The following is a 24,286-nucleotide window of genomic DNA, read 5'->3' on the forward strand; positions in this document are numbered from 1 at the left end:
CTACTGCCACTCCTTCCATCCCTCCCTGGTCACCACACCTTGCACTACTGCCACACCTTCCCTCCCTCCCTGGCTACCACATCATCCCTCACCACCACCACACTCTCACTCCACTACCATCATTATTCCCTTTCTGCTTGTCATACCCTTCCCCACCACCAACCCATCCTTATGTAATCCTAACTCACTTTTCCTGACATTGTTCAGTGGTTCCAACCATTTGCTCTGCCAGTTTCCCAGCAATAGTTGGCACAGCCATCCTGATCAACAATGAAGATTTTCATATAAATATTTTCACATCAGTAGCAAACAGTATCTATTCTGTCAAGTAAATTGATGAATTGTTGTTATCTGTACATGTGAGTTAGTTGTCACTCATCTAGCAACTTCCCTGACATAGCTACAACTCTGTATGGGTATTAGTTGCTGCGTGTCTGGCAGCTTCTACGCTGTGTTCCAGGCTGGCAATGGATGGATGGACAGACAGACAGGAGTGCCTTATTATAGCATAGGTATTTAATTTAATTGTAACATTTTCCACATTAGAATATTATTTGTAAGAAAATTAACATAGTGTTGGAGCTAATTACCCTGTGAGAGCCTTAAGTAATATTGTTAGGGTGAGCTACTTCCCAATACAGGGGCAGTGATCAGATGTGGGAGAGAAGAAAAGAATTTATCTGTGATAATTTTTGTTGCTTTTCTTTAATGCATTTATGCTGTTTCCTGTGGAGCAGGGTAGCATCGGGAATGGATGATCGCAAATAAGTACAAATATGAACATGTGTATATGTGTTTATATGTATATGTACATGTGTATTACACATGACAACTAGAGAATGAGTGAGTGGCTGTGGCCTTTTTTCATCTGTTTCCTGGTGCTATCTTGCTGATGTAGGGGGTGGCAATGCTGTTTCTTGGAGGGTGGGTTGGCATTGGGAATGGATGAAGGCAAGCAAGTATGAGTATGTTCATGTCTATATATGTATATTTATTTTTATGAGTCCACGGGGAAAATGAAACATGATAAGTTCCCAAGTGCACTTTTGTGAAATAATTACACCAAATGGCGTCCTAGCTATGTCTCTTCGTTGTATATCAACCGACTGTTGTATTTCTCGTGTCTCCCCTGATGAAGTAATTATTACACGAAAGTGCACTTGGGAACTTATTGTGTTTCATTTCCCCGTGGAATAGGAATATACTTGATCACGTGCAATATTGTGATCCTTTCCAACATAACTATATATGTGCATGTGTATGTATGTGCTGATATGTCTTTGTATATATGTTTATGTTGATATGTGTATGTCTACAGATGCTCCCCAACTTATGATGGGGTTATGTTCTTGATAAACCCATCACGAGTTGAAAATATATCGTCGAACATACATTTAGTACTGTACATCTAACCTACCGAACATCATAGCTTACCTGACCTAGCTCACACGTTCTCAGAACACTTATATTTCTCATCCACAATTATCTAATACAGCACCTTCAGTATCAGCACTTGCTGCCTCACTGTTAACCTTTACATTATGAAAATTATGATGCCTTTTGAAGCATTGGAACCACTCATGACATGCTGTAAACATTTGTGTATACATATGATCATCAACATACCATTTTAGCATATCGAAAAGACTTCTTACCTTATCCTGGATCGTCAGTAGGCTATGCGGTATGCACTAATGTATCTGGTCTTCTATCCACTTGAGAGGTAATTTTTCCATATCAATTATCCCAGCTCTTTTTTTTGTGAATGGATTTAAGTGATGCTAAAGATTTCACTACATCACTGATTCGCTTCTTACTCTTTAAGATGGTCGAGATCATCAATTACAAAAATCCTAACTCGTGCGATGGCCATTCACTGGCTTGCTGCCCTTATGCTGGGCAATTATCTTTAATATCTTCTTGAGTGATTGCCTTCCACTTTTCACCAGAGGCAGGAGACGATGGGCATTTTGTAAACATATGGGATGCAAAAACAAAATGCAAAATAAAGAAAAAAAAAAACTGGCAACAGAGAACACTGTAGAGTATCAGTTGTTTAATCTCATGATCATGTGGCTGACTGGAAGCTGCTGCTCACTGCTGCTGTGCAGCATCATGAGAGAGTATCTTACCGCATTTTGCAAGCCAAGGAAAAGGTCAAACTTCAAAGTATGGTCTCTACTGAATGCGTGTCACTATCACACCATTGTAAAGTTGAAAAGACGTAAGTCGAACCATTGTAAATTGGGGTGCATTTGTATATTTGAGTGGAAGGGTCTTTCTTTGTTTCCTGGTGCTACCTTGCTAATGCGGGAAACGTCTGGGGTAAATAATGGAGAGGTCTGTGGGCCCTGGATATGGAGAGAGAGCTGTGGTTTTGGTGAATTACACATCACAGCTAGAGAGTGAATGTGAACAAATGTGGCCTTTTTGTCTGTTTTCCTGGTGCTACCTCATTGACGCTGGGGGTAATGATGCTGTTTTCTGTGGGGCGGGGAGACTCCAGGAATAGTTGAAGGCAAGCAAGTATGAAAATGTACATATGTTTATATGTAATATATCTTTGTATGTGTATGTATGTATATATGTATATGTTATGTATATGTATGTATATGTACGTGTATATGTGTTAATGTATTATACCATATTTATTTATTATACTTGACTGCTGTTTCCCACATGAGCGAGGTAGCACCAGGGAATGGATAAAGAACGGCTCATCCACTTGTATACATATATTACATAAATGCCCATACACATTCATATGCATATGCATATATACATACATATACATGCACATAGACATATATGCATGTACGTATTCATAATTACTTGCCTTCATCCATTCCTGGCGCTGCCTCACCCAACAGGAAACCAGCATCATAACCCCCTGCTTCAGTCAGCTAGCGCCAGGAAAACAGACAAAAAGGCCACATTTGTTCACACTCTGTCTGTAGCTGTCATGTGTAATGCACCGAAACCACAGCTCCCTATCCACATCCAGGTCCAACAGACCTTTCTGTGGTTTACCCCAGATGCCAGATGTTTCACATCCCCTGGTTCAGTCCATTGACATCACATCGACCCTGGTATACAACATCATTCCAATTCACTGTTCCTTGCATGCCTTTCACTCTCCTTTATGTTTAGGCCCCGATTGCTCAAAATCTTTTTCACACCATTTTTCCACCTCCAATTTGGTCTCTTGATTCTTGTTCCTTCCACCTTTGATGCATATATCCTCTTTGTCGGTCTTTCCTCACTCATTCTCTCCATATGTCCAAACCATCTCAACACACCCTCTTCTGCTCTCTCAACCACACACTTTTTATTTCCATGCACCTCTCTTACCCTTTCATTACTTACTCGATCAAACCACCTTACACCACATATTGTCTTCAAACATTTCGTTTTCAACACATCCACCCTCCTGTGTGCAACCGCATGTATAGCCCATGCCTTGCAAACATATGATATTGTTGGAAATACTATTGCTTCAAACGTACCCATTTTTGCTCTCTGAGATAATGTTCTCTTCTTCCACACATTCTTAATCGCCCCCAGACCCAATGTCTTCTCCCACACCCTGTGACTCGCTTCCACTTCCATGGTTCCATTCACTCCCAGATATCTAAAATACTTCACTTCCTCCAATTCTTCTCCATATAGACTTGTCCCTCAGCCCTACTGAACCTAATAACCTTGTTCTTATTCACATGCATCCTCAACTTCTCCTTACACACACTTTTGCAAACTCATTCCCCAACTTCTACAGTTTCTCGCTTGAATTGGCCACCAGTGCTGTATCATCGGTGAATAGCAACTGACTTGCTTCCCAGCCTTCTCATCCCCAACAGATTGCATACTTCCCCCTCTCTCCAAAACTCTTGCATTTACCTGCTTAACCACCCCATCCATAAACAAATTAAACAACCATTGGGACATCACACACACTTTCCGCAGACTGACCTTTACTGGGAACCAATCACTCTCCTTTCTTCCTACGTGTACACATGCCTTACATCCTTGATAAAATCTTTTCACTGCTTCCAGCAACTTACCTCCCACACTACATACTCTTAAGACCTTCTGCAAAACATCTCTATTAAGCATGTCATGTGGCTTCTTCAGATCCACAAATGCTTCATAGAGATCCATCTGTTTTTCTAAGTATTTCTCACACACATTTTTCAAAACAAGCACCTGATCCACACATCCTCTACCACTTCTAGAACAACACTGCTCATCCCCAATCTGGTGCTCAGGTTATGCCATCACCCTCTCAGTCAATATCCTCCCATACAGTTTCCCAGGAATACTCAACAAGCTTATACCTCTGTAGTTTGAACACCGCCATTATCCCCTTTGCCTTTGTACAATGGCACTGCATGCATTCCGCCAATACTTGGGCCCTTCACCATGATCCATTCATACATTGAATATCCTTACCAACCAATCAACAACACAGTCACCCCCCCTTTCTTAATAAATTCAACTGCAGTAAAATTCAAACCTGCTGCCTTGCTAGATTTTGTTGTCTGAAGCTTTCAGTACCTCTTCTCTCTTAACCAAGCCTTTCTCCCTGGCCCTCTCTTCACACACCATCCTGACCATAACACCATACATCTGCCACTCTGTCATCAAACACTACTGCAGACTTTCAAAATATTCACTAAACTACCTGGTATGACTTCCCCCTTGCCTCCTTCACCAATGTTCCCACTTGTTCTCTTGTCTTACACTTTTTATTTACCTCCTTTCAAACATCTTTTTCTTCTCCCTAAAGTTTAATGAGACTCTCTCACCCTAACTCTCATTTGCTTTCTTTTTCAACTCTTGCATCTTCCTCTTGACCTCCTTCCGCTTTCTTTTATACATCTCCCAGTTATTTGTGCTCCTTCCTTTTGATTAGTGTCCAAAAGCCTCTCTTTTCTCTTTCACTAACAACTTTACTTCTTCATTCCACCACTCGGTACCCTTTTTTTATCTGCCAACCTCCCACCTTTCTCATGCCACATGCATCTTTTACACATGCCATTACTGCTTCCCAAGTACATCCCATTCCTCCCCCACTCCCTTTAAGTCATTTGCTCTCACCTTTTCCCATTTAACACTCAATCCCTCCTGATACTTCCTCACACAAGTGTTCTTTCCAAGCTCACTGTCACCACTCTCTTCTCCCCAATATTTTCACTTCGCTTTTGAAAACCTCTACAAGTCTTCACCTTCACCTCGCAAGATAGTGATCCCACATTCCTCCAGCTGCCCCTCTCAGTAAATTTAACGTCCAAAAGTCTCTTTTACACACCTATCAATCAACATGTAGTCTAATAATGCCCTTTGACCATCTGTTCTATGTACATACGTATCCTTGTTATTTATCATTATTATACTTAGTCATTGTCTCCTGTGTTAGCAAGGTAGTGCAAGGAAACAGACGAAAGAATGGTCTAACCCACCCACATACACATGTATATACATAAACGCCCCCACATGCTCATATACATAACTATACATTTCAGTGATACATACATAAACATACACAGACATATACATATATACACATGTACATATCCATACTTGCTGCATCCATCCATTCCCATTGCCACCTTGCCACACATGAAATGGCACCCTCTCCCCCCAAGTGTACGCGAGGTAACGCTAGGAAAAGACAACAGAGGCCACATACATTCACACTCAGTCTCTAGCTGTCATGTGTAATGCACCAAAACCACAGCTCCCTTTCAACATCCAAGCTCCACAAAACTTTCCATGGTTTGCCCCAGACGCTTCACATACCCTGGTTCAATCCATTGACAGCATGTTGACCCTGGTATACCACATCATTCCAATTCACTCTATTCCTTGCACGCCTTTCACCCTCCTGTATGTTCAGGACCCAATCACTAAAAATCTTTTTCACTCCATCCTCCAATATGGTCTCCCACTTCTCCTTGTTCCCTCCACCTCTGACACATATATCCTCTTGTCAATCTTTCCTCACTCATTCTCTCCATGTGACCAAACCATTTTAATACACCCTCTTCTGCTCTCTTCACCATACTCCTTTTACTACCACACATCTCTTTTACCCTTTCATTACTTACTTGATCGAACAACCTCACACAACATATTGCCCTTAAACATTTCATTTCCAACACATCCATCCTCCTCTGCACAACCCTATCTATAGCCCATGCTTTACAAGCATATAACATTGTTGGAACCACAATTCCTTCAAACATACCCATTTTTTCTCTGAGATAACGTTCTCGCCTTCCACGCATTCTTCAATGCTCCCAGAACCTTTACCCCCTCCCCCCACCATTTGACTCGCTTCTTCTTCCATGGTTCCATCCACTGCTAAATCCTCTCCCAAAAAACTAAAACACTTCACTTCCTCTAGTTTTTCTCCTTTCAAACTTACCTCCCAATTAACTTGTCCCTCATCCCTATTGAACCTAATAACCTTGCTCTTATTCACAGATTCTCTCAACTTTTTTCATTCACACACTTCACCAAACTCAGTCACCAACTTCTGCAGTTTCTCACCCGAATCAGCCACCGGTTCTGAATCATCAGCGAACAACAACTGACTCACTTCCCAAGCCCTCTCATCCACAACAGACTGCATACTTGCCCCTCTCTCCAACTCTTAAATTCACCTCCCTAACAACAGTGTGAATTGTGTGCATGGGTATATATGTATGTGTCTGTGTGTGTATATATATGTGTACATTGAGATGTATAGGTGTGTTTATTTGCGTGTGTGGACGTGTATGTATATACATTGTGTATGGGGGTGGGTTGGGCCATTTCTTTCGTCTGTTTCCTTGTGCTACCTCGCAAATGCGGGAGACAGCGACAAAGCAAAATAAACAAAAATAAATGAATAACAACCCCATCCATAAACAAACAGCCATGGAGACATCACTTACCCCTGTCGCATAATGATATGCACTGAGAACCAATCGCTTTCCTTTCTTCCTATTCGTACACATGCCTGACGTCCTTGATAAAGACTCTTCACTGCCTCTAGCAACTTGCCTCCCACACCATATGCTCTTAATACCTTCCACAAAGCATCTCTATCCACTCTTATCATATGCCTTCTCCAGATCCGTACATGCTGCATACAAATCCATCTGTTTTTCTAAGTATTTCTTGCATACATTATTCAAAGCAAACACCTGATCTACACATCCTCAACCACTTCTAAAACCACACTGCTCTTCCCCAATCTGATGCTCTGTACATGCCTTTACCCTCTCAATCAATACCCTCCCATATATTTTCCCAGGAATACTCAACAAACTTGTACCTCTGTGATTTGAACACTCACCTTTATCCCCTTCGCCTTTATACAGTGGCACTATGCATGCATTCTGCCAATCCTCAGGCACTTCACCGTGAACCATACATACATTGAATATCCTTACCAACCAGTCAACAACACAGTCACCCCCTTTTTTAATAAATTCCACTGCCACACCATCCAAACCCGCCACCTTGCTGGCTTTCATCTTCCGCAAAGCTCTCACAACCTCTTCTCTGTTTATCAAACCATTTTCCCTGACCTTCACACTTCGCTCACCACCTCACCCAAAACACCCTATTATCTGCCACTCTATCATCAAACATTCAACAAACCCTCAAAATACTCACTCCATCTCCTTCTCACTTCACCACTACTTGTTATTACCTCCCCATTAGCCCCCTTCACCGATGTTCCCATTTGTTCTCTTGTCTTACACACTTTATTTACCTCCTTCCAAAACATCTTTTTATTTTCCCAAAAATTTAATGATGCTCTCTCACCCCAAATCTCATTTGCCTTCTTTTTCACCTCTAGCACCTTTCTCTTGACCTCCTGCCTCTTTCTTTTATACATCTCCCAGTCATTTACACTACTTCCCTGCAAAAATCGTCCAAATGCCTCTTGCTTCTCTTTCACTAACAACCTCACTTCATCCCACCACTCACTACCCCTTATAGTCTGCCCACCTCCCACCTTTCTCATGCCACAAGCATGTTTTGCGCAAGCCAGCACTACTTCCCTAAATACATTTGATTCTCCCCCATTCCCATTACTTCTTTTGCTCTCACCTTTTTCCATTCTGCACTCAAACTCTCCTGGTACTTCCTCACACAAGTCTCCTTTCTAAGCTCATTACTCTCACCACTCTCTTCACCCCAACATTCTCTCTTCTTTTCTGAAAACCTCTACAAATCTTCACCTTTGCCTCCACAAGATAATGATCAGACATCCCTCCAGATGCCCCTCTAAGCACATTAACATGCAAAAGTCTCTCTTTCACATGCCTATCAATTAACATGTAATCCAATAATGCTCTCTGGCCATCTCTCCTACTTACATATATATACTTATGTAAATCTCTCTTTTTAAACCAGGTATTCTCAATCACAAGTCCTTTTTCTGCACACAAATCTACAAGCTCTTCACCATTTACATTTACAACACTGAACACCCCATGTACTCCAATTATTCCCTCAGCTGCCACATTACTCACCTTTGCATTCAAATCACCCATCACTATAACCTGGTCTTGTGCATCAAAGCTGGTAACACACTCAGCTGCTCCCAAAACACTTGCCTCTCATGATCTTTCTTCTCATGACTAGGTGCATAGGCACCAATAATCACCCATCTCTCTCCATTCACTTTCAGTTTTACCCATATCAATCTAGAGTTTACTTTCTTACACTGTATAACATACTCCCACCACTCCTGTTTCAGGAGTAGTGCAACTCTTTCCTTTGCTCTTGTGTTCTCACCAACCCCTGACTTTACTCCCAGGACATTCCCAAACTATTCTTCACCTTTACCCTTGAGCTTCGTTTCACTCAGAGCCAAAACATCCAGGTGCCTTTCCTCAAATACACAACCTATCTCATTTTTTCTCATTTTGGTTACATCCATGCACATTTAAGAGACACCCCAATCTGAGCCTTCGAGGAGGATGAGCACTCCCTGCATGATTCCTTCTTCTGTTTCTCCTTTTAGAAAGTTAAATTACAAGGAGGGGAGGGTTTCTTTCCCCCTGCTCCCATTCCCTTTAGTCGCCTTCTACGACACGCGGGAATGCGTGGAAAGTAATCTTTTTCCCATATCCCTAGGGGTATCCTTATGTATATCTCTCTATTTACACCAGGTATCCTTAATCACTAGTCTTTTTTTTTAGCACACAAATCCACAAGCTCTACCATTTCCATTTATAACACTGAATACCTCATGTACACCACTTATACCCTCAAGTGCAACTTTACTTACCTTCACATTTAAATCAGCCATTACTAATACCTGGTCCCATGCTGCTGACATACTCACTCAGCTGCTCCCAAAATGCATACCTCTCATATATAGATTTTTTCATACATATTTGCCATATCCCGCATTTGCGAGGTAGCGTTAAGAACTGAGGACTGAGCCTTAGAGTAAATATCCTTACTTGTCCCCCACCTCCGCTCCCTCCCCGGAAATCTAAAAAACGGGAGGGGAGGATCACAGTTGTGTGCATGATCAACTAAATCTCTTTCTTACCAGAAGGAAATGAAGCATGACAATTTCCCAAGTGCACTTTCATGTAATGATCATATCATCAGGAGTAGATACAAGAAAGAAATATAACAGTCAGTTGATATACAACTAAGAGACTTGGCTAGGTTGCCAAATGGCTGTGATTGCTGTGGGTAGGTGCTCATGATCTGCTAAAAATGAGCTGCAAGTTGTTGTTAGGAGGCAGGTCTGTGATGTCCACCTGATGAGGGTTGCAGGTTGGCTAATGGTAGGCCAGAAATGAGCAGATGATGCAAATACTTCTATGATTGTTCACAAAGGGTTAGTGTAGGATTAGTCGACCCCCCAAAAAATGTCTCTAATGCCCCTGGGACACTACCTTATAGAAAAAAATTTCAACTTTCAAAACTTGCCTTTTCCCAAGTGGTGTCCTGCAATATTTCCTGTATATTCTTCATACTTCCTTCCCGTCCTTGTTGAAAAACCCATCTAATGGACAAAGAAGTACCATCGGATTGAAGTCCAAGCTGCAAGAACAATGACGTGTTTCTTTACTTATGATATAGGTGATGATGTGGGTGATGGTTTAGGTTTTTAATTGAGATATGGACTAACTTGGGCTTTCATCTAACCGGTAAGATGGGAGGTTAAGAGGTTCCTAACCCCCAAATAGGAACACGACATCTCTTATAGCTCATGGGACACTGCCCCGTAGAGAATGGTTTTTCATACTTCATAGCTTGCATTTTTGTCACTTTTGTATTATTGTTTCCTATCACATGGATTTTTGTCCTATCTATTGAAACCCTTTATTAAACCAAATATGCATATAATACTCATAGCTAAAAACTGTTTTTCAGGACTCTGATTCAGACAGCTCAGATTGGAGTGATAGTAGCTCCTCTGCTTCGGATGATGAAAGAAAGAAGGAGTATGAAGATGGAGATTCCAGTCCTATGAACAAACCTCTGCCAAGAAGAAAACCTCAACTCACTGCACCAAAGTTGACCTTGAGTGATGGGTTTGGGAGTGGTTGTAGAATGGATCAGTGCTTAGGTGGAAAAATCAAGGGTTCAGAATTGTATGCCCCTGGGTCTCCACAGCTTAAAGCATCATCATCTCAGCCATTTGAAAAGCATAAATTATTACATACATTTTCTTCCTCGACTGCTGATTCCATATCTTCTGTTGGGTTTGGAGTTGGTAAAACCACCAAAGTTCCTATGTCAGAGGAGAAAAGCTCTGCCAAACCAAGTATTTTCAGTGATGATGAGACTAGCGATGGACTTGATAATGAAAAAAGTAAAACTTTAAATAAAAGTTTGCATTTATCCAAATGTGATGAAGTTAAACAAATGCTGCTAGTGCCATTGGTGAAAAGAAGTGAAAATAGTCCCATTAGAAGTGAGGATGTATCGGAAAGTAACACACAGACAGTAAAAGAAGTGAGTGAGGTTGGAAGCAAAGATGCTGTGAGTCTTGGTCTTGTAAGTGAGCCTAAATCTGAAAAGAATGGATCTGTCATTGAGGAAAATGTTTCTAGATCCAAAAATGGGAATGACAGTAAACCCAGTGTACCACTGCTTGGAATGAAATTAGAGGAGACAAAATCACTTTCCTTTCAGCCTTACAAGAGAGACAGTGTTTCACCACCGGAGAGGAAATGTGATCTTACTGGTAGATGGGATGATAGTGACAAAATTGAGGAAGGAAGAAGTGTGCCACTGACAATAGCAGAATTAGAAGAGAGGAGGCGAGAAAAGGAGCTAGAATTGAATCGTGAATTTGATCGCCTGCTCTTTAGCACTAAAAGTTTAGATATACAGCAGAATGAACAGAGAGCTTTGATGCTGACAAGTGAATTGCCAAAAATTCCAGAAAAAGTATCAAATGACTCTACGTTCAAATACAGTAAAATTTATGAGTCCACAAAATCTAACAAAAATATGACCTATTCCGCTGCAGCAGCTCAAAGCAACACTTGGCAGCTTGACAAAGTTTTCAAGTCCAGTAAGAAAGAAACGTCAGGCAGCTCTGTTGATCATTGCACTCAGACTCTTCATTTAGAACCTTCTGTAGACTTGAAAGAGAACAGTCATGATCAGAACAGAACTAAACTGGAGAAAGTTGTGTGGGAGGAGAGAGGTAAAGAACCGTATAGGATTGATGAAAAGTGCAAGGAGTTTGTAAAGGAAACATCACATACAAAGGAAGCACAGGTTGTTCATAAACAGGAAAATAATTCAGAAGTAACAATGAATAAGGAAATTGCTTGTGAAAGTAAATATAATAAAGACACTGTGTTTGAAAATAAATTGAATAAGGAAATAGTTAATGAGAAGAATTCAAAGAAAGAAGCTAATGTTGAGAAGAGAATATGTAAGGAACATAATTCAAAGGAGAATTCAAGTAAGGAGACTAACTTAGAAAATACTTTGTTAAAAGAAACAAGTCTTGAAAAATGTATAAATAAAGAATCAAGTACGGAAAAGAAAGGAACTGTGATTTTGTTGGAGAAGAAAATTGGGAAGGAAATAAGCAGTGAAAAGAAAGTTACTAAGGAAACCAATAATATAAAGAAGAGTGGTAATGATTATACTCTTGAATGGAGATTGAATAAGGACACTGGCTTTGATAAGAAGGTAAGCAAAGAAGCTGGTATAGAACAAAAATTGAAGAAAGACTCTTGTAAAGAAAGTCACTCAGAGAAAAGATGCAGTAAAGATGGTCCAAACAAAAAGATAAGAAATGAAGTTGGTGATGAACGTAAACCTAAGAATTTATATGTTGAAAAAAGAAGTAATAGGGATTCATCACTTGATAGGAAGTCCAGTAAAGATCCTGAGAAAAAAATGAAGAATGCCAGTCCAGAAAAAGTGCAAATTATTGATGCTTTTGGGAGAAAGGAGGTAGAGGACAGCATTTTGGATAAGAAATCAAACAAAGATTTTTCAGAAGAGCAACAAATTAAGATTTTTTTTCCTGAGAATCCAGTATGCAAGGATAACACTTTTGAAAATGAATTGGATAAAGATGCTTGTCCAGAAAAGAGACCAAGTAAAAGCACTTCTCCTGAGAAGAAAACAGTTAAGAGTAACACTACAGAGAAGAGAATAAGTAAGGATTCTGTTTCAGAGAGGAAAACAAATAATGATGTGTCTCCTGAGAAGACAAGTAAGGAAGTCACTCCTGTCAAGATATTGAGTAAAGAATCCATCCCAGACAAGAAACATATTAAAGTTTCTACTCCTGAAAAAACACCTAATAAAGAAGGTACATTTGAAAAAAAGCAAATGAAAGATACTTATATGGACAAGAAACAAAGCAGAGATATTAATGTAGATAAGAAATTGAACAAGGATTCTTTCAGAGAAAAGAAATTGATTAAAGATTCTTCAGAGAAACAAAGCTGTGAAGATGCTGCAGAAAAAGGAAATATTGCAGACCAAAGATTGAATAAGGAAGTAGTAGGTGAGAAGAAAAACAGTAAAGAAATGTTTCTAAACCATAGATCAAGTAAAGAATTAGGGTCAGATGATAGATATGACAGAGAACCTGTGATAGAGAAAAAATTAAGTAAAGAGCCCATATCTGATAAAACATCAAGTAAGGACTCTGCTATGGGTAAAAGACCAAGAAAAGAACCTAATTTTGAAAATAAGCTCAAGAAAGAGCAGTTTTTGCAAGGTAAAGATGTAGAACCGAGCATGGAAAAGGTATCTATTAGTGATTCCCATTTTGAGAAAAGGAATATTAGTGAGTTTGAGAAAAAACTTTGTTGTGAGCTTGATGTGGATAAGATATCAAATAGAGAGCATAGCTTTGAGAAGAGACCCAGCAAGGAAATTGATTGCATGAAAAGGTCTAGTAAAGAGCGTGATGTGGAGAACTCTTCTTTGGAAAAGTTAATGAATGAAATGCCAAACACAAAGAAGAGGACTGATAAGGAATCATATATGAAGAAAAGATCAAGGAAAGAGGAAAAGAGATTGAATAGGGAAAGACATAGAGAGAGAAAATGTAGTCAAGAATTGTACTCTTCCTCTGGAAGTGCTTTGAAAAGAGAGTTTTTGAGTGAGCACAGAAATAGTAAAGAACTTTCTCCTAAACATAAGGATCATATTGAAAGATGTGTTGAAGACTGTAGTGAAAAGTCTAAGTTTTATAGGATAAGTAAATTATGTGAAGGCCATAATGAGATATTAAAAGTGTCAAAGTCAAACATTATTTCATTAGAATCACATAAGTCTAAGCAGACAAGTAGAATTAATCTTAGCAGTGATATGTCTTGTGGTGTCATTGTTAAAGATGATAAAAGTGTAAATAGAACAGATGTGACATTGCCTCTATGTACAAAGGAGAAAACAGACCTTGAAGAAAGGAACAAGTTGAATCACAGAAATGGTGATGAGAAATACACTTGTACTGTTAGACCAACTATAGCAGATGTAGTGAAAGGAAGAGAAAGAAGGAAGAGTACAGACACTGATAAACTTAGTGGTAATGAAAAAGGGAAGAGAGGGGATATGTATAGAGAAGAAACGTCAACAGATAGTGAAAGCTCTGAGGAGCTGAATGAAAAGGTGGATTTGGACACAGAACAGACCCAGACCTTTTCTGTCAGTGAGAGCAACTTCAATCAGGTTAGTGGATTCATAGTTTTTTCTTTTTCTTTGTCAGTTTGTATTGTGTGGCATTATTGCAAAAGAGGCATGTAAAGAGATGTTTTACTTGAACTCCGCTGCAATACAAGATGATCTATTATGATTTGTAGTTATAAGAAATACAAAATTATCTAAATATTTTATGTGATTGAGCATAGAATGGGATAAAGTTCGAGAAGTTGAAGCTAGGAGATTGAGTGAGGAATGGGAGATATCTAAGGAAGCATGTGTTGTGTGTGCGAGAGAAATATGTGGCATGCTGAAGGTGGGAGGAGGACAGTTGAGAAAGAGTATTAAGTGGTGGGATAAGGAAGTTACATTGCTATTAAGAGAGAAAAGAGAGGTGTATGGGCATTATTTGCTGATAAGGAGTGCAAGTGACTGAGAGGTGTATAAGAGAAAACAGCAGAAGGTTTTGAGAGGAAGGTGCTCGTGTTGAAAAAAAGGACAAATGAGATTTAAAGTCAGTATCAACAAACTTTGTAGGGAGAATACGAAATTTTTTTGGAAGAGTGTACTTGTGAGAAAAACAATAGCACAAATGGGAACAGTGTTGAGAAGGGCAAATGGGGAAGCGGTAACAGGCAGAAATGAGATGAAAAGATGGAATGGGTTTTTGAAGGATTGTGTATTCAGTGATAAAATGTGGGATGGTATGGATGTGGAGGTATGCAAAGTGAGAGGGTCATGTAAATTGGCTTGATTAAAAGAGAAGTGATTGTGAAAGTCTTGTGTAAGATTAAGTGCATTAGAGCAGCTGGAACATTTGGAATTTAAGTTGAATTCTTCAGAAAGGGGTCATCATTTTGTTTATTGGTTGGTTAGAATTTTAGTGTATGGCTCACGATATGCCTGAGGATTAGGAGAGTGCCTTTTTAGTGCCATTATACAAAGGTAAGTGGGACAAAAGTGAGTGTTCAAATTACAGAGGTATGAGTTTGTTTAGTGTGCTTGGTAAGTTATATGGGAGAGTGATGATTTAAATACTGTGCTTTGTATATAGTTCCGCATTAGGGAGGAAAAAACGTGGCTCCTGGAGTGATAGAGGATATTTAGATCAGATGGTTACTTTAAAGAATGTGTGTAAGAAGTAGGAAGTGAAACAGAAGGACTAGTATGTGATGTTTATCGATCTGAAGAAAGCACATGCTAGAAGCAGTGAAGAGTTTTTATCAAGGCATCAGGTCACCAGTGGAGGAAGGCAAGTGTTAGAGTGGGAAGAGAGGAGGATGAATGGTTCCAGGAAAAGATGGGTCTGTGGCAGGAATGTATGATATCACCATGGCTGTTTCATTTGTTTCTGGAAGGGATGGTGAGAGAGGTGAATGCAAGGGTGTTATTTCTAATTGTAAGTTGGAGACCATGCCTTTTAGGATTTTCCAGGCATAGATGAAGATTTATATACTCCACTTGTGGTTCAAGGAGTACAGGCACCTCTCAGTTTATGTGATAAGTGCATTCTTGAAAACAGTTGGGTAAATCATAAAGGCATAAATCAAACTTGATTGGCTCAGTTAAAACAAGAAGATAATTTTATTGGGTAAATCATAAAGGCATAAATCAAACTCTATTGGCTCAGTTAAAACAAAGTAATTTTACAGATTATTACCAAAAGATGAGTGAGTTTCTAGAAAGGTAGTGTGAATCTATTCAGCAAGCAAAGAGCATTTGAAAGATAGGTGACCCAACAGATTTCTAAATAATTAGTAATCTCCAAAGTATACACATAGCAGATATCACCACCTCAGCTCTAGATTTTGAAAGACTCCTTAATAGCATGTCCATGCACTCAGTCCCTGGCCTGGACTCTAGGAACTAAGTTTTCTTAAAGAAATGCAGGACACCTCTTGCATGTGCTTTAGATACGTATCATCTGGAGATAAAGTCTAGATTCTGGCATCATTCTCAAGAGTCTGAAACTGACCCTTTTTTTCCCCAATCCACAAAGATGGAAACAAAGTCAGTCCAAAAATATCTGTTGACCAATAGTGTTAATATCACAATGTACATAATTAGAATCTTAAGAAGAGTCCTAAGAGGCAAGCTGACAGAATTTATGGAAGTAGACAGTCTATGGAACCCAGGACAACTTGGTTTCAGGGTTAGAACCTTGCCTATCTCAGTTGTCTGACCAATTTGATAGGATTGTTGAACCTCTGGAAAATAAAGAAAATGCTTCTGTGATTTACACAAACTTTGCAAAATCATTGCACAACCATGACCATAGTGTCTTTGCTTATAAAATGTGGAAGGTGGTAGTAACCTGAAAAATTAGGAAATACATATGTGATTTTCAGCTAACAGATCACAATGCATGGTTTTAAGCCAAGCTATCTCCGATGCCTTCACAGTAAGAAGCTCATCCTCCAGGGAACTGTACTTGCACCCCTCCTGGACCTCATTTTTATATCTGACTTTGATGAAAACATGAGCCTCAGATTCACATCATCCTTTGCAGATTATACAAGAATAAGTATGAAAATCATGTCAGTAGAAAATGCTGAAAGGCTGCAAAGAGACATAAATGAGATCTTTAATTGGGCAACCAAGGACAGTGCATTTTTCAATGGAGATAAGTTTCAACTTCTCAGGAATAGGGAAAATGAAGAAATCAAAAAGCACAGAATAATGGACTGACACAAATGCTATCATAAGCCAGTTGAATAGTGAGAAAGACCTTGGAATGATAATGTCTAACAACTAAACCTTCAGTGAACACTACCAAATAACAGTTGTCTCATGCAGATGGATGGCAGGCTGGATCCTGCAGACTTCATATTGTAGACTAGGGGAGAAAAACAAATTATATTATTAAAGGTACTAATTCTATTATTCATGGTACTAATTCTTTTGCCAGTTAGATATTATTGCATTCTGATGTTACTCTACAAAGCGGGCAAAATTACGGACTTAGAAAGCATCCATCTTACATTTGTAAGATCCTACTTGCACAGAAAGCTTGGAAGACTTTGTAAAATATTACCTCTGAAATCCAAAGGTGTGATGTGGACGAAGAGAGAACACTGTAAACATATGGTGCCCAAGACTATTCAGCACTTTGCCATCTACCATCAGAAACAGCATGGAATGAATGATAGAGAAGTTCAAGAGTGCATTGGACAAGTACCTACAAAGCCAGGCTGTGGGTGTTATGTATGACTGAGGGCTGTGACTTGCAACGGTTTGGTTGACTAACAACTCATTCCAGCAGCCTGGGCTGTGGCACTGAAGACCCTAAAGACACTGCATGGTGTTCACAATGTATTCACAAGGTTTCCTTATTAATAAGATGGTTCCACATAATATATCTAAAAAACTTCAGGAAACATTTACTAGTAAACATAAGATACTATGATACACCATAAACCCAATCAATCCAACTACCTAGGCCCAACCTGGGCAGTGGGGATGAAGACCTCCAAAGACTTCACCAATTATAATTTACTGTGAATTGTAGTAAGTAGAGCAGAAAATAAACTTAATGCTAATGTTCACTGCTGTTCCTAAATGTCTTTCTCTTGCTGATGGAGATGGAGGAGGTGAGTGGAGTTACCGGAGAAGGGGATCATCTGGGTCAGATGATGCAGTTAGTGAGGGTAGTGGTGACTGTCATGTGGGTTCAGCTATTACATCGCTAGATGGTGATGGCAGGTCTTCCTCTTGGGTGGCCTTTTTCGTAAAAATAAATCAAATATTATTTGTTTAGTCTTCATTGTCTTCTCATGGTGGATTTATTTATAGTGCATAATGTCAGCTAGGACTTTTCAGGCCACTTCTGAACAGCAATCTGTGTTTGGTTAATCCTCATCAAATATAGCAAGAGCAAGGTCATTGTAGTGAAATGCTTCATCCATGAAATGCAGTGGTTTGACCTCCACGACCCCCCTCCCCCCCTGCTGCTACTGTCTCCTGGTATTCCTTCTTCTTCTGAAGGTCTTAATTCGAGAGCTGCTTCTTGTATGATTTTTGAAACTCCTACACATCACCTTCCTTAACGTCATCAAAGTTGACTTTTTTTTTTTTTGCCTTTTCCACAATGTTTGCATGTGCTATTAATATGTTGTTGCCGACATTAAAACCCCGGAATTCATAAAAAAAATGAAGGCAAAGCCGTCACCCCACACTGTTCATACAGACACCAGTGTTTTCCTTCCAGGCATCACTGATGATCATGATGGCATTCCTGATGGTGAAGGACTTCCAAAATTCCTTGACAGCCATCTGGTCATTCTTTGTAGCCTTCACAAGTTTTGCAAATGTTCTTAAAATAGTTAGCATTGAAATTAGATATCACCCCCTTGCTCATTGGCTAGAGTAGAGATGAAGAGTTCAGTGGAAAAAGACTACTCTGGTATTTTAACTAAGGTCCTACATTGAAGGTGGATAGTAAGGGTATTATAGATGAGAAGGAGAATGTCTGATCATTATCTTGTGGAGGCAAAGGTGAAGATTTGTAGAGGTTTTCAGAAAAGAAGGGAGAATGTTGGGGTGAAGGGAGTGGTGAGAGTAAGTGAGCTTGGGAAGGAGACTTGAGTGAGGAAGTATCAGGAGAGACTGAGCACAGAATGGAAAGAGGTGAGAACAAAGGACATAAAGGGGAGTGGGTGGAGGAATGGGATGTATTTAGGGAAGCAGTGATGGCATTTGCAAAAGATGCTTGTGGCATGAGAAGTGTGGGAGGTGGGCAGATTAGAAAGGGTTGTGAGTGGTGGGATGAAGAAGTAAGATTATTAGTGAAAGAGAAGAGAGAGGCATTTGGACGATTTTTGCAGGGAAATAATGCAAATGAGTGGGAGATGTATAAAAGAAAGAGGCAGGAGGTCAAGAGAAAGGTGCAAGAGGTGAAAAAGAGGACAAATGAGAGTTGGGGTGAGAGAGTATCTTTAAATTTTAGGGAGAATGAAAAGATGCTTTGGAGGTAGATAAAGTGCGTAAGACAAGGGAACAAATGGGAACTTCAGTGAAGGGGGCTAATGGGGAGGTGATAACAAGTAGTGGTGATGTGAGAAGGAGATGGAGTGAGTATTTTGAAGGTTTGTTAAATGTGTTTGATGGTAGAGTGGCAGATATAGGGTGTTTTGGTCGAGGTGGTGTGCAAAGTGAGAGGGTGTGGGAGAATGATTTGGTAAATAGAAAAGAGGTAGTATAAGCTGTGCGAAGATGAAAACCAGCAAGGTAGCTGGTTTGGATGGTATTGCAATGGAATTTATTAAAAAAGAGGGTGACTGTATTGTTGACTGGTTGGTAAGGTTATTTGATGTATGTATGACTCATGGTGTGGTGCCTGAGGACTGGTGGAATGCTTGTATAGTGCCATTGTACAAAGGCAAAGGGGATAAGAGTAAGTGTTCAAACTACAGAGGTATAAGTTTGTTGAGTATTCCTGGTAAATTATATGGGAGGGTATTGATTGAGAGGGTGAAGGCATGTACAGAGCATCAGATTGGGGAAGAGCAGTGTGGTTTCAGAAGTGGTAGAGGATCAGGTGTTTGCTTTGAGGAATGTATGTGAGAAATACTTAGAAAAGTAAATGGATTTGTATATAGATTTATGGATCTGGAGAAGGCATATGCTAGAGTTGATAGAGATGCTCCATGGAAGGTATTAAGAAGATATGGTGTGGGAGGTAAGTTGTTAGAAGCAGTGAAAAGTTTTTATCGAGGATGTAAGACATGTGTATGAGTAGGAAGAGAGGAAAGTGATTGGTTCTCTGTGAATGTTGGTTTGCGGCAGGGTTGCATGATGTATCCATGGTTGTTTAATAACAGTTGTTTATGGATGGGGTTGTCAGGGAGGTGAATGGAAGAGTTTTGGAAAGAGGGGCGAGTATGCAGTCTGTTGTGGATGAGAGAGCTTGGGAAGTGTCAGTTGTTGTTTGTTGATGATACAGCGCTGGTAGCTGATTCATGTGAGAAACTGCAGAAGCTGGTGACCGAGTTTGGTAAAGAGTGTGAAAGAAGAAAGCCGGGAGTAAATGTGAATTAGTGCAAGGTCATTAGGTACAGTAGGGTTGGGAGACAAGTTTGAATGGAGAAAAACTGGAGGAAGTGAAGTGTTTTAGATATCTGGGAGTGGATTTGGCAGCGGATGGAGCCATGGAAGTAGAAGTGAGTCGTGTGGGGGAGGGGACGAAAGGTCTGGGAGCGTTGAAAAATGTGTGAAAGTCGAGAACGTTATCTTGGAATGCAAAAATGGGTATGTTTGAAGGAATAGTGGTTCCAACAATGTTATATGATTGCGAGGCGTGGGCTATGGATAGAGTTGTGCGGAGGAGGGTGGATGTGCTGGAAATGAGATGTTTGAGGACAATATGTGTTGTGGTTTGATCGAGTATGTAATGAAAGGGTAAGAGATGTGCGGTTATAAAAAGAGTGTGGTTGAGAGAGCAGAAGAGGGTGTTTTGAAATGGTTTGGTCGCATGGAGAGAATGAGTGAGGAAAGATTGACCAAGAGGATATATGTGTCAGAAGTGGAGGGAACGAGGAGAATTGGGAGACCAATTTGGAGGTGGAAAGATGGAGTGAATAAGATTTTGAGTGATTGGGGCCTGAACATGCAAGAGGGTGAAAGGCATGCAAGGAATAGAGTGCATTGGAACAATGTGGTATACCGGGGTTGACGTGCTGTCAGTGGATTGAACCAGGGCATGTGAAGTGTTTGGGGTAAACCATGGAAAGTTCTGTGGGGCCTGGATGTGGAAAGGGAGCTGTGGTTTCGGTGCATTATACATGACAACTTGAGACTGAGTGTGAATGAATGTGGCCTTTGTTGTCTTTTCCTAGCACTACCTTGTGCACATGCAGGAGGGATTTTCATTTCATGTGTGGCAGGGTGGCGACAGGAATGAATAAGGGCAGACTGTATGAATTATGTACGTGTGTATTTATATATGTCTGTGTGTGTATATATATATGTATGTATACGTTGAGCTTGGGAAGTGAGTCAGTTGTTCGCTGATGATACAGCACTGGTGGCTGATTCATGTGAGAAACTGCAGAAGCTGGTGACTGAGTTTTGTAAAGTGTGTGGAAGAAGAAAGTTAAGAGTAAATGTGAATAAGAGCAAGGTTATTAGGTACAGTAGGGTTGAGGGTCAAGTCAATTGGGAGGTGAGTTTGAATGGAGAAAAACTGGAGGAAGTGAAGTGTTTTAGATATCTGGGAGTGGATCTGGCAGCGGATGGAACCATGGAAGCGGAAGTGGATCATAGGGTGGGGGAGGGGGCGAAAATTCTGGGAGCCTTGAAGAATGTGTGGAAGTCGAGAACATTATCTCGGAAAGCAAAAATGGGTATGTTTGAAGGAATAGTGGTTCCAACAATGTTGTATGGTTGCGAGGCGTGGGCTATGGATAGAGTTGTGCGCAGGAGGATGGATGTGCTGGAAATGAGATGTTTGAGGACAATGTGTGGTGTGAGGTGGTTTGATCGAGTGAGTAACGTAAGGGTAAGAGAGATGTGTGGAAATAAAAAGAGCGTGGTTGAGAGAGCAGAAGAGGGTGTTTTGAAATGGTTCGGGCACATGGAGAGAATGAGTGAGGAAAGATTGACCAAGAGAATATATGTGTTGGAGGTGGAGGGAACGAGGAGAAGAGGGAGACCAAATTGGAGGTAGAAAGATGGATTGAAAAAGATTTTGTGTGATCGGGGCCTGAACATGCAGGAGGGTGAAAGGAGGGCAAGGAATAGAGTGAATTGGAGCGATGTGGTATGCCGGGGTTGACGTGCTGTCAGTGGATTGAATCAAGGCATGTGAAGCGTCTGGGGTAAACCATGGAAAGCTGTGTAGGTATGTATATTTGCGTGTGTGGACGTGTGTATATACATGTGTATGGGGGTGGGTTGGGCCATTTCTTTCGTCTGTTTCCTTGCGCTACCTTGCAAACGCGGGAGACAGCGACAAAGCAAAAAAAAAAAAAAAGAAAATGCGTTGAGATGTATGGGTATGTATATTTGCGTGTGTGGACGTGTATGTATATACATGTGGATGTGGGTGGGTTGGGCCATTCTTTCGTCTGTTTCCTTGCACTACCTCACTAACACAGGAGATAGCGACAAAGTATAATAAATATATATATCTACTTTGCATAATACTCCTTCAGCTGTACTTGGACCTTTGGATTAGAATAGTAATAGACTGGCAAAGATTGCTTCATGTATCCCTTAAGAGCCCATGGAGTTTCTAATTGTTAGACCATTGATGGTTTGATCTTACAATTACCTATGGGGTCCCTTAGGATATTTTTTTGAGGCTCCATTCATGGCCAGGCCTTAATTGAAATATAGAGAAGTAGGAGTTGCTGGAGTGTATGAGGAGTGTAAGAAAGTAAATTATACCCTTAATTATACCCACTGGTGTGGGTATGATTAAGAGTAAATGGTGAGAAATCAGTGATTATTGGTGATATTGAGAGGTAAGTGTTTTTGGAGCAACTGTGTGTGTTTACATGTGTTTACTGCTTTGATATATGAGACTGGGCATTAGTGATGTGTAATGTGAGTGTGAAGGTAGGTAATGTGGTAGTTGAGGATGTAACTGGGGAGAATGGGTTATTCAGTATTATGAACAAATTGTGAAAAGCTTGAATGATTATTTGCAGTAAAAGGACTCGTGATTGGGAATCCCCGGTTTACAAGGAGGGACATAAACGAGTATACACATAAGTAGGATAGATTGTCTGTGGGCATTATTGGATTGAGTATTAGTTGATAGGGACGTAAAAGAGAGACATTTGGATGGAAATGTTCTGTGAGGGGCAGGTGGTGGGATGTCATCTGTATCTTGTGGAGGCAAGGGTGTGAATTAAATTCTTTGGTGGAAAATTGACTTTTTAAGGCACCCCTTGGAAATTCATTATGCAGCAAAAGGTTCAAAGAAAGCCTTTTAGGCACCACTAAAGCTATTGTGGCCATTAGCCATGGAAGCATATGCCACACTTTTTATTTTTTCTAATGCCCTTGTTAACCTGCACTCATACATTGCACAGTAACATGGATCATGTTAATTTACCTCATAGTGGTCCTTATCTCACATTATTGTGCACCACTGCATTATCTTCATGTTAATTTTCTGAGTGTATTTTGAGATGACATGAAAGTTAAATCCATGGTATAGGGGATTTTGTGTGTAAATTTACTTATGATAAAAGGAGAGGTCAGTTTTTTTGTTCTAATAGTATATGAGATTCTGTTGTTAGGAATCATTGCATTTCAGTCTTGATTTTATTCTTTTTAGGGAAGATTGACAATGAAGATAGCAGCAATGAAAATGGCAAAATTTGGTCGAACAGGACTACGAGAGGTAACTGGTGGAGCTTTACCAACAAGGTCTGACCTTCCTACAACTCAGCGTTTAGAAAACTCCATGAGCATGACCTTCAGTCCATTTAGGCGACCTAGAACAGTCCCACTAAAATCTCAAGTTGTTGCTAATACCCAGCCAGAGACTCACAAAGTGAAGACAGCTGCTGAAAGGAAAACTTACACAGACGCTCTTCCGCCCAACGGCTCTGTTCGCTCAGTCAGCTCTAAGGTTCATCGGAAAAAGGTAAGAATATTATTATATAACTATACAAATACTCTCATAGTAAGTGCTCTTGCAGCTTCAAGATTATTCTACTTTTAGTAGCAAAGATATGATGGAGTTCTTGGGATCTAAAAGTTGCTTCATGAGACTGCTCTTCCTTTCATTAACAGAGAATGATACAACCTCAATGAAGGTGAATTTTCACTTGTGGCATAACCACAAACCTATTAAACCTGGTGATGCCAAGATAACGCCCTATCTTTCCTTCACTTTTCTGTGTTGACTACTACAGCTGTCTCTCCCTTAGACAAAGCAACCATATTTGATTCCCATTTCTTCTCTAACTTTATCTTGGAAGACTTTAACATTCCTTCACCCCCCTGATGCTCTTACTAATCTTATGCCCCATCCTGTTATCTCTTTTCAGACTCTTCTCTTGACACAAGCAATGCTTATTGTCCTGATGGCATCCATCCTCGTGTACTGAAAGTGTGTGCCTCTGAACTTTCACCTGTGCTTGCTTGTCTGTTCCATTTCTGTTTAAAAACCAAAACTTTTCTT

At 40.2% G+C, this 24,286-nt stretch overlaps 1 protein-coding gene across 6 annotated transcripts in view; it reads left to right on the top strand.

Moving 5' to 3' along the window:
• ash1 (histone-lysine N-methyltransferase ash1) overlaps nucleotides 1–24,286 on the top strand; it is a 546,010-nt gene that overhangs the window by 32,051 nt on the left and 489,673 nt on the right. For all 6 annotated transcript variants that reach the window (XM_071682098.1, XM_071682255.1, XM_071682335.1 and 3 more), the window contains 2 exons: nucleotides 10,399–14,181; nucleotides 23,435–23,746. In XM_071682098.1, coding sequence (XP_071538199.1) covers nucleotides 10,399–14,181; nucleotides 23,435–23,746 — 4,095 coding nt within the window. The remainder of the gene's footprint in view (nucleotides 1–10,398; nucleotides 14,182–23,434; nucleotides 23,747–24,286) is intronic.

This window comes from Panulirus ornatus, chromosome 1 (genome assembly GCF_036320965.1).
Source record: "Panulirus ornatus isolate Po-2019 chromosome 1, ASM3632096v1, whole genome shotgun sequence".
Classification (NCBI taxonomy): Eukaryota; Metazoa; Arthropoda; class Malacostraca; order Decapoda; family Palinuridae; genus Panulirus; species Panulirus ornatus.